Consider the following 11979-nt stretch of genomic DNA (forward strand, 5'->3'; position numbering starts at 1 on the left):
CGCAAGTGAATAATTATGACAGTGCAAACAATGGAGCTAGTGGTCTGTATGAAAAAACATGATATAGATCCATCTCTATACAGCAGAGTAGCAATGCAATTTCTACACATCTTATGTATATTTGAATTCTAACTTTCAGACAGCTCTGATTTGTGCTTTCATATTCCTAGCTGTTTTACAGTATGAATCATTTACTTGGAATTCATCCATTCTGTGCATTTCTAGCAATTCCATCTTTCAATAGAAGCTGATTCAATTAGAATAGACTCACATGACCCATATGGTTTTATCAGTCACTGTAAAAATGTGCAGAAAACTACCCCTTGAGGCAGTGTCCCTATTTAATCATTCCCTTAAAGGGAATGCCCTATTTTCCAGATGACATTTAACAGATGAGGCCAGCAAGTCTCCTGAAGACAACTGGTACAGTGCACAACAGTCTGCTCTAAGAACTATCTGTATCAGGACCTCTAGAAGGACAAAGTTCATTTTCATGGATAGCTTTCAAAGCAGCCATCAAATGTTATTTCTCCAACAACCAGTTAAAAGGCTCCAACCTCTTGCATATTGTTAGAATTCTTCCCCATATGGCACAACCAGTGGGGCACCAATGCTCAGTATGACAGCAATATTGAAAATACCCTGCTTGAGAAACAGATATTGGTATCAACTAATTTATGTTTCCTAGAAGACAATGAACTACATATGAGCAGGGGTCAGGAAGCTCAATGTCCTCTAACAATATCCTCTGAGGAGGCAGTATTTGGGAGTCTACAGAAAAAGGAGTGATTACAGTCTCCTAGACCCCTAGATCCTTGAGATACATGAGGAAGTAAACTCTTCCAAATGCCGACACCGCAAAGGATTGTATCCTTCACACTGCTCCTCTGTCCCTTTCCTGCAGAAACTGTGAAACCTTGCACCGATGCAAAAAGACATGCAAAATTTGAGGATCACACTGATGCAGCAGCACAGTCACTGTTGCACTGAACAGGGCCAACACTTGGTACAGCTAGTTTTGTGATCGAACTGGAAGGAGCTTGCTTCTGATCTATCGTATTTGTTCTGCACTACAGGTGTCATCTTCCCAGAAGCTGGCAGCAATCTAGAAACTTCTTCCATTCAGAGCCAGCCCCACAAAGATTTTCCTCAGGTAGATTAAGAACAGGTAAATTTCCTCTCCCTTAAGTAGAGGAAAAGGCTACACACTTTCCTGAAAAAAACTAAGTCTCCATAATGTTCTTCATTAAGATGAATATCAATCTAAAAAGATGCAACAGAATGAGTTATCACATTCCCTTTTATCCTTTTAATTCAATTACAGAACTTCTAGTGCATGACCCTAATCACAGATTTCAATGATAGCCATAACAAATAACGCTCCTTTCACAGCATGTACCAAACCAACTTTTTTCAGCTTTTTGAGTTAGGAACTCTATTTCCATAGTGGATTTTCAAACCCCTACTCATTCACACAATTTTTTTCTACTAGGCACAGTCATATGAGCTATATGGTACAGTGAAAGCATAGTCAAGCATTTTGGAAAAGTTTAAAGATAGATTCCAAATCTTCAGTAAGTTAGAATAGGAAAATTTTCAATTGCTTGTTTCCTCCCCACCCCTCAATTCCTAAGAAAACAAGAAAAAACTTGTAGCAGACAAGGTCATATCTTCTAGTCTTCAATCTGACTTTTGATGGAAAGTTTGCCAGCCAAAAGCCTCCCAACAACATTCTGCAGCTGAACTCCCCAAGTTCAAGCCTGCTCTACATCAGCATACCACATACCAGTGGAATGCACTTCAGAGAACAGACAATCCTCAGGATCTCTCTGTCCTACTTAAACCAGGATAAGCCACTGCGTGAAAGTATAAAAATTGAACACTTAGTATTTTGTTCTAACTCGCCTACTTCAAAAGTATCTTGTAGCTGACTGTATGAGCCAAGAAAAGACATCATTTGATACTCTGAGGATGTTCAGCAAAGCATACTGTTCATTCTAACCTGACTTTCAAGATGAAAAGTACAGATATTTCTATCAAGTTTTAAACAGGAACAGGCATAGTGGGTTGTCACAGCAATCAAGGAAAAATTGGATAAAATGTTAAGGGCAGAAAATGCAAATTCTCATCACTTTACAAGTGACACAAGAGTTTTCTTTTTGCCAGGCAATCTTCTCTTTTAACATACCTCATCTTATATTAGGTGTTTATTCAAATCCTGGTAGCCTTTAGTCTAGGACAGACCATTTTCCCTATAAAAGACGCATAGAATCCCTGGTGGGACTAAAAACAAAGATGACATTTCCACAAAAAAAAAAAAAAAAAAAAAAAAAAAAAACGAAACAAAACAAAACAAAAACCAGCAAGCAAAGCGACATATATCAAAGCACACATTACTTATGCCCCAAAGGAAAGTACTTAATCATGGAAAGAAAGCAAACATTGGATGGCATAAAGTCTTCTTTGCTTCAGTAGCCACACAAAAGTTTAATTCCACATCACCAAATTAAACAAGGGAGTATGAGTTCAAGCTAAAATAGAGGAAACAGACCACTAAATGTTATTTATGGCAGTCAACAGCATCTAATGAAATTCACCCTCATAGAAAGATGCTTAGAGAATACAGGAAAGGTGAAAGAAGTCATCAAGTACTGTAGAAGAAAAAAAAAGGGGGAAAAAATCATAAGATGGGCAAATAAAAACTTCACTCTCATTCAATTTCAGAAAGATACTAGAAAGAAATTATTTAAGAATTAGGAGCATTAAAGGATAAAGCAAATTGGCTTGACAGTATAGTTTCTTTCTTTAATGGACTAGTAGCCGTTCTGACTAGGAGAAAAGATACACACGTTGCCAGTCTTGACTTGCAACAGTAAAAATATATTCTCCCACTTAAGCTAAACTATGATGAGGACAACGTTGCACAGAATGAAGTTCAAAATTTGAGTCTGCTTGCTTAGTAGTTCCCAATAACCAGGTGTAGATATATTTACATGTATCTATGGGGTAGCATTTACAGTGAGGTTCAACAGGGATACTATTTAATATTTTTAATTATAATTTGGACAAAGGTATGAGGAATAGAACAAGAATCAAGCTGAGAGCTGGTGAGAACTATCTGACAAGACAATCCTGCATGAAGGTGACTCAAAATGAAAATCATGAATTCCAAAAAAGACAACACAAAGCACAGCAGGCCCCACAACGACATCAAAAAAAGTCCTACTTAAGTAACAACAAGATACAAAAGGATACCAGACTGTAATGAATCAAGTAGATTACAATTTTTATTAGCTTCTTAGAGCAATAAATTAAAATACCAGTCTGCTTGAAAACTACAAAGATTTTACATGAGATTTAACCTCAAAAAAAAGTCAACAACACTCTCCCTACTCCCTTCTAAAATACAGACTTGATTTTCTTTTGGTTGGCTGCCCATTGCATTCTCTATTACCCATACAAGCTCTACCCATGAGGAGCATCTAACAGAGCCACCCAATAAAAAAAAATTAATTCATTGTTTTATAACAGCATTGAAAATTATGTGTGCAGAATTCTTAAGTTTCACTATATTTTTCAGGGAAAACAATTCCTAAATGAATTCCTAAACAATTTCAAAGGTCACTTTTAAAAACTCTCTTTAAAAAAACCCTCTCTTTTGCTCTGTCAATGACTATTGACACAGAAAAAGAGAACTATTTATTCTTGCTCCTCTTCATAATTTAATATTAACACTAAACCATAAAACTTGCCATACACAACCCATATTTTACCAAGCTCTGTATGACTTTTCCACTCACTTCATTCCTGCAAATATTTCCTTCTCTAAACTACCACAAGCAATGAACAGCTCTTGAGTCTGTTGAGCTTGATTCAGTCATGTATTTGTGAAATCAGCATGACAGGCAGCTCTCTTCCTCTTTTTCTCCTTCCCAACCTTCCCCCTGACACACACGCGCATGTGCACACACAGAGGCTGCATTCTGGAAGGCAGAAGAGTCCTTAACAAGCTGTTGTGAAACAGACATGTTAAACCAGAAATACAAGAGAAGTACCAACTCTCTGTCCTCAGCAGTATTGCATTTCAACAGAAATACAAATACCAGATTTGATTAAATGTAACTGATTTGTGCTTATAAACATCCAGATGGTACATGACTAAACACATTGCACATGTTTTCTGAAGAAAAATGACCTTGATATCCGAGTTTAAAAATTAAACATTTTATTTATGAGTCTCAAAGCACAAAACAAACTCACAGCAGTTCCAAGCAGAGACCTGTATCTCATATTTAGTAGATGATCAGATATGATTATAAAATACATTAGAGGGCCAAACTCTCAGGCACGGTTAAGGAACATTGAAATACCAAGGAAATATAGAAAGATTCTATCCAAGTTCCTTATATCTCACACTCTTAGGTGTCTGGTGGGATTTAAATTTGGCTTTTCATACCACCTTAGGCTGTGAGAAAAGGAACAATTCAGTGATGAAGATCAATAGATCATAGAATGCAGAAGCCATGCCCCCATTCGGCTGGTTATACATTATCTCTACTTCAGCAGTAAAGGATGTTAAGAGATATAGATCCCAAATCCACAAAAATTCATCCTTACTAAACAAGACTTTCCTACTCTGGCTACAAATTTCAGGGACTATTTTATGAATGATATTGCATATAAGAGCTTACTCAAGTGTGTGTATCAAATAGGAACCTCTTATAAAACCACCCTAAATCCAAACTTAAGAAAAAGGAAAACCCCACAAAACTTCACAAAAGTCATTTGTACCTGTCTCATCTCCTTACACTCCCTTTGCCCCAGTCAAACAAAAGAAAAGGAGCTTGAACAGCAGGCACTAAGACTCAGATTCATTGACAAGATTAAGGGTTTTTTTTTTTAATTCAAAGCAAGTAATGAAAGTAGTTCTAAAAAATAAAATAAAACCATAATCATAAAATACATGTTTGTATAATAAATCTTCCCCTACTACTAGCCAAGAGTTTTCACTATTAGTGAAAACATCCTTTATCCTTAAAGCCACACTTGTGGCCCCTTGCTGTAATTTGAAAATCACATAATGTTGTCTAGTCAGAAAAGGAGAAATTGATCGTATGTCCCTGCATCCTTTTTTGCTTTGTTTACTCAGTAGAATATCATTACAAGCACTTCAAAGTTTAAAAAGACAGTATTTGCAGTTCCTCCTGTAGCTCTCACTACACTGCCCTGGATACTCATCATTCACACTGAAAGGAGAAGTGGTTTGTAACAGCATGGAAAAAAGAATAGGATCCTGCAACTAGAGATCAGACCACATGCATAAAAAACCCATGAAGGAAAGCAAAGTAACAGGTAATTTTAAATCTGGATGCTATTGCTAACTGAATAACAACAGCTTTAATAACACTTCTGAGGAAGCTGAAGCAGAGAGGTGACAATAGGGCAGTAATGCAGCCTCCTAAAAGGCAGCAGAGAGTAGGAAACATGCATTCCTTTAGAGAGAATGCCAATCCTCTTGAGTATTTCTTCCCAGCAACACAAACTCGTAATCTTCTGCTTTACAACACATCTAAATTACAGTGACTAATGGTGTTAGCTGGCAAGGAAAGCAAAATCCAAACATCTACTGAAAGACAGACAAACTGGGAGCAAATACTTGCTGCCATAAGGTCTGTCCAAGGATCCTGCCCAATTCTTGAAGGTCAACCAGTATTGGTACACTCCTGATTCAGATAGTGCCATGAAGAACAGAAGAAGAAATGGTAGCTTGCCAGTGGAGGCAACTGTCTTTTGACAAAGTAGTAATTGTGAGAGCCAACCCAAATTCAGCAACCCCATTATAACCTCCCCAGGAGCCATATAATTCTGTGTTTTCAGCATACCATCATTGCCTCTGTTGCTTTTACACAGTTCCAGTCTGGGCTTTTTCAGTGCTCTAGCAAAGGCTTTTCTGCACAGCATGAGTGACAGAGGGGGAATGAAGATTTCCAAGTGATTGAGTCTCAGCAAAACTTAATTTCATGGGGGAAGGAAATCAGACCACTTATTTGGCCTAAAGACTTTTCCTCTTGCCAAACTGCAAAGGCTTTTGCAAACAACAAACCTTCTCAAAAAGGTCATACAGTTTCTTTATAATGGAAACTATTAGGCAATCTAAATATAGCAGTTGTTACTAGTTCCCTCTATAATACAGTACATTAGGGTTCTATTCAGTATTCCTTACTTGTGCTTCTAATGAACTTCAGCAGGAGATTTGTTCAAGAAAGGAGTACTTATTACAGTCCTATGTTCCTTACATTTATATAATATCTTTCATCTAGAAAAACTTCAAAATGTCTTAAAGGTCACATGTAGAAAATTACTATACTCAGTTCCTCTCCTGTCAAGAGGAACATAGTAATTTCTCAGTACCCAAGCAACAAAACAGAATAATTTAGGTTAGAAAGTAAATACTAAAGCCATATGTACATGGAGAGTTTAGATCCTCAGTAACATTACCAAACTAATGTCTGACAAGAGCTGTAGAGTAAGAGGTAGAGGGATATCCATCTGGCAGACAGCATCTTAGTTTTAGATGTGCCACAAGATCTGACTTGTGGCACATCTAACTGGCACGATGCTGGGGCACTGCTTTAGTACTAGGTGAGAATCAGTTACACCACTTCTGCAGCATCCAGGATTTCCCTTGGGACATCCCCCTCCAACGACAGTGCAGTTTAACCATTCAATGCAATACTGCCATACACAAAAAGTAAATTTAACTCCCATTATCTAATCTGCTTTGAAAATTCAATCTAAAAATAAAATATAATAAAGAAATTGTAAAAATTTGCACTAATCTTAACAATTCTATCAATTACTAAAGAACAAAATCCACTTCTAACCTCTGGCACAAAAGATAACTCTTTCAGAGAGAAGAAATTATTCAACAGTGAAAACACCCACAAACCCTACCCTGAAAATATTTCTGTAAAGGTAAATGCTCATAGTAAGTTTTAAAAAAAAAAGTTTTAATCTACTTTGCATGTAATTTCCAGTGGCCTTCAAACCCACTTAGCTTCAATACAATTGCCTGTTTTTCCATCTGCAAATCCGGTCAAATTTAATGAAGTTTAACATGCAGAATCAGGTATTACACATTTCAACACAAAGAAGGAGATTGCTCTGAATTTTAAAAAAAAGTAGCATTTTAAAATGTCTTTTAGACAAAGCTCTAATCAGTAAAAAAAAACCACAGTTAAAACTTCAAAGTAAGAACATTGCACAGCAACAACCATGCTGATGCATCACCCTAATCTAACACCAAGCTTCAAAATGGAAGACTAAAATAAATAAATAATGCATTCTCAGTGCCATCAAAACATGGTAGTATTGTTATCCTGCCCCATGCTGACGAAAACCATTTTGTCCTATAGGCAACACCAACAAATGCTTTACCAAGGTAATAATTTGGTCACTTGGACTCCAGGTCCTTGGGGAAAAAAAAAACAACAACCCACAACCAAAAAAACAACCACCCAGCTGGCCTTTTGTGCTTCTTTGGCACCCTAATGATTCTCTTCAAGGACACAAAGGTCTACTTACTGGCTCAAATCATATATCAGAACTGGAGACAAAAGCTGCCTGGCCTAAAACTTCAACTTTTATCTACCTCATGTCATGTGTAAAACCTGGATTTTGCAGTCATATGAAGATGCAACCCATGTAAACCTTACGAGGAAAAAAAAAGAGTCCCATAAACCTACTCAGGGACACATTGTTACAGAGTTTAAGTAGAGAAAAAAAAAAATCAACCTATCAACTACAGTTTGCATACCAGGTCACTGTCAGGGAGAAAGTGGAGACCAAAGAAAGAAAAAAGACACTTTGTTGCAAAATTACTTAAAAGATTAAATATTCAAGTAGGGAAACTAGAAGACAATGAAAATATTTGTTTCTCAGGAGCTCCATTTTTTGTTTGTTTGTTAAGTTTCAGTGCTTTTATCCAGCTGAGTTTCCAAAGCAGTAAAACATAATTTTAAACTGACTTTTCTTATCAAACTGACTGGATGTTAAAGAGGTTTTTTTCATTATGTTTTTAAAGACTTTGCATTAATTCATCAGTCTTATTTTGCTGAACAACGCCGATCTGAAGACATGTCTCTGTGATATAAATATAATGCCATTGTAATAACTGGAAACCATAACATATGTGACAGACGAAATTCCCTCTTGTCACATTTACCTTACTGATTTCCTTTGTTTAAACAAAAAAAACACCAAACAACCCACACACACCAAACAAACCAAAATGTTCAACTAATATTCACAACTGAAGTTATGAGAAGTCCTTCCAATATTTATTCTGGTTTTTCAGAAGTCAGGGAAACTAGCTCCAGAAATAAAGAATAATCATTTCTGACAAGTAATTGGACCCAACCTTGCAATTATGATTTGAAACATGTAACATTTATTGCAAGTCATACTCAGCTCTGCTTTCACCAATATCTACAATGTAATTGCTGCTTTTGATAGGATTGCAACTTGATTGCCATTTAAACTTCTCTTGCTGATGGGATTAACCCACAGGTATAGTAACGGTAAAAAAGGATTCCTGAGCAACCTTCTCTTCCATTAATTAGCATGCATGGCTACAAGTGCACTCAAGTTCGTTTGTAAAAAGCCTCCATTCCCCAAGCACACATGTTTAGGCCACCGGCAGGCACAGGAACCAGTTAATCGACCGCAAGCTTTGTGACTGGTGTATAGAGAAAAAGTCCTCCTGGCAAGTCACGGTTACACAGGGAGACAATTCCATAAAGCACAATTCAGCTAACAGTTTCTCCCCTAAACACTGATGGGTTATAGTCCACCCCCTACAACCCTCGGAAACCTACATGGTGATGCTCTGTGATGAAAAGCAAATTAGAATAATACTAATACTTCAAATATTAATAAAAAAGGGGTTATGTATGAGGCAAACTTAAACACATAGAAAAAAAAATTAAAGTAAATTTTTAAAAAATTTAAAGGGTGAGTGTCTTAGCAGGCACACCCTAGGGGAGAGCTCTTTTTCGTGAGAGGGCACAATCTCCCAGGGTTACGGTGTGCAGGTAATTACGCCCTTCCTGGTATTTATTATTTCTGTTTCTACACACGCCGGCGCAGCGCAGGGTCAGGTTCACCGAGGAGCCACGGGCCGGGGGAGGCTGTGTGTTCCCGTCCCCACCCTGATAAACGAGACCCGATTCCTGTCACGGCCGCCCTCCCTCACACCCTGGGGATGGACCGCGGCTCCCCGGCCCCAATTCCTGTCACGGCCACACAGCCGCTCCCCTGCCGCCCCCGCTCCCCCTCCGCCGGCGACCCACCGTGTGGAGGTGCCCTTCCTCACGTCGCACATCAAGCACTTGAAGGCCTCGGCGCTGTTGCGGAAGGTGCAGACGCTGCAGTCCCAGTACCCCTCGTCCGAGGAGGGTTTCGGCTGCCGCTTCGGCCTGCGGAGACACACGCGCGCCAGGGGCAGCACCGGCCGCGACGCGCCCGCCGCCCCCGGGGCGCCCCCGCCGCCACCGGCCCCGCGCTCCCGGAGGGCCCGGGGGAATGAGAAAGCGTCGCCGCTTGCCCCTACCTGGTCGGGCTCTTCTTGTCTCCCATGCCGGCTCCAGACGCGTCCCGGCCCGGCCCCGGCGCGGCCCTTTGTGCGTTTGTCAATTAGGAGGAGCGCGGGGGGTCTCCGGGCTCTAGCGGGGACCCGGGGAGGAGGAGCCGCCGCCGCAACCTCCAGCTGTCGGGGAAACTCCCGCTGCTGCCGCCGCCGCTGCCGCCGCCTCCCCGCTCACGTGTCCCCCCGCCGCCAACCAGCGGCGCCCGCAGGCCGCGGCGCCCGGCGGGCCGCGCACGGCGGCACCTTCGCTCCGCCGGCGGCTCGGGCGCTGCGAGCGGCGGCGGGGCCGGAGCAACGCGGGGGCTGCTGGGGGCGGCGGGCGGAGCGGGGGCGGTACCGGCGCCGGGGGGCGGCCCCGGCGGGGAGGCGGTGCTGGGCAGAACGGGCAGACCGGCAGTGTGAGTGACTGCGGCCGGCCTGCAGGCTCTTCCCTTTAAGCCGCCCTTGTTATCGCCCAAGGTTGCTCGCGTTCGCGTCTAGATTGTCTTGTGCTTCTTCCCACAGAAATTGCTCCAGGCCGTGATTTACAGTAAGAAACTAACAGGAATAAACTGAATACGAACTTCTGCTTAGAAGTCTTGCTCTAAAGCATCCCGTTGGCCTAAGGCCAAGGGATTACGCGATGGGTACCAATACAAAACCAGGTGTTACTTTGTGCCTGTGTGCAGCATGCTACTTTTGCACTTAAAAGCTTGCAAGTACAGCGTGGTTCTCATGCATCATTACAACCTCAGACAGGACACGGGTGTTTATCACCTCTATTATCAGAGTGCACCAGAGCCCAGTCACAGACTAGGATGCCATTTTGCAGGATGCTGTGCAAACAGAACAAAGAGCACATGTCCTAAGAACATAACAAAGACAGCAGTTAGACACAGGTAGAGAGCAGAATGCAAGCAGACAATGAAATTATACCGGTCAGCATCTCTGTGGCCAAATCTATTGCTGATGTATTGCCAAGAAATGATGGGATTTCGAGAACAAAATATGCCCAAGGGGAGTTTTACTGAAGTGTGTGAAGACATAGACGTGTTTAAAAATTAAGCAAGTGGACAACAGAGAAACCTTCTGATTCTGAAGGCAAAGTTGTCAAGATAAATTTCAGCTAGAAATACTGGGATAGAGAGAGAAAAGGTAGGTAAAGTACTTGACACATTAGGGAAGCAGCTAAAGACCCCTTAATTGGGATGTAGCATTTATGCAAAAGAACTAACACTTTTACAAGATTCACAGATTTTTCTGTCTCTCTAGGAATGCTGTGTCAGCAATTGGAAACCTGTGCAGGATTTACTTGTATCTGGACATTTTTCCTGAATTCCTTCTTCATTCACATCCAGCTTCCACTGTTGCCATTTTCCTCACCTTATGGTTCTCTTTCTGTATTTGCCTCACCTTTCCCTTTCTTTCTCTATTGCAATTTCTTTCTTCCTTATCTCTTTATGCTTTTCATGCAGTCTTCTGTAAATTATGAATAAAATGTACGGATTGCACATCTGAGGGAGAGGCATGCCACACACAGACAGCTGGCCTGGGTTCATTTGCATTTAGTTAGACATCTACATGGACTAAGAGCCCAGACCCAGCTCTCAGCAGGAGAAACAAGCTCATGCTGAAGGTGATTGATCTGATGCTAAGACAGGAATACAATTCTCTCACCTATGGAGACTATTTCTTTTCATTGACTATAAAGAGTGCTTTGCACCAGTAGTCCAGAAGTGGACGTTTAAAATTACAGAACTATATGAGGTGTCCCACCTGTGCTTGAATCTGACATTATGTAGAAATCTCTTGATGGGAAGCAGTGGAGAAACCTGTCTCCTTGTGCCCTTTTCCACAGCACAATCTTTCTACTGTATAAACAAACATTATTTCCCCACTTTTGAAAGGTAATTATTTTGAAACTATTGCTTTCTCTTGATCTTTCCACTGTCACAGCCTACTGTCTCCACACCGATTGTGGGAAACAGAACTTCCACTGATGGTTACAGAGCACTGAGATATATTGTAATCCCTCAGGAACTAATCTTGGAGAGAACCATTTCTAATCAGGAGGAGGAAATGCAACTGCCAGCCATGTTATCCCTAACAGAAGAGTAATCTTTCTGGCTGTTGCGTTCCAGACCTTCTGCTTCAAGGTCATCACCCAAATGACCATGTCTAAAAATTATCATGTTTTCCCAGCAGCATTGGGCCTCTTTCCCCTGAGCTCTAACTAACCCTTATTTTGGGAGCTGAAATGTGATTTGGATGGTACATTCAAAAGTTCAGTTCAAAAGGTCATGATGCAACTCACAGTGGCCATGGGTCTGTGCAAGTGTGGGTCTTAGTCTTCA

The 11979-nt window shown here is 40.8% G+C and overlaps 1 protein-coding gene across 1 annotated transcript in view; it reads right to left on the reverse strand.

Moving 5' to 3' along the window:
• Nucleotides 1-9924, reverse strand: part of YAF2 (YY1 associated factor 2) — a 32688-nt gene extending 22764 nt beyond the window's left edge. Inside the window, exons 1-2 of the mRNA XM_050970052.1 lie at nucleotides 9611-9924; nucleotides 9351-9476 (exon numbers count right to left, since the gene is read on the reverse strand). Of these exons, the coding sequence (XP_050826009.1) occupies nucleotides 9351-9476; nucleotides 9611-9636 (152 nt within the window). The 5' untranslated portion in view covers nucleotides 9637-9924. The remainder of the gene's footprint in view (nucleotides 1-9350; nucleotides 9477-9610) is intronic.
• Nucleotides 9925-11979: the final 2055 nt, after the last annotated feature.

Source organism: Serinus canaria, chromosome 1A (genome assembly GCF_022539315.1).
Source record: "Serinus canaria isolate serCan28SL12 chromosome 1A, serCan2020, whole genome shotgun sequence".
Classification (NCBI taxonomy): Eukaryota; Metazoa; Chordata; class Aves; order Passeriformes; family Fringillidae; genus Serinus; species Serinus canaria.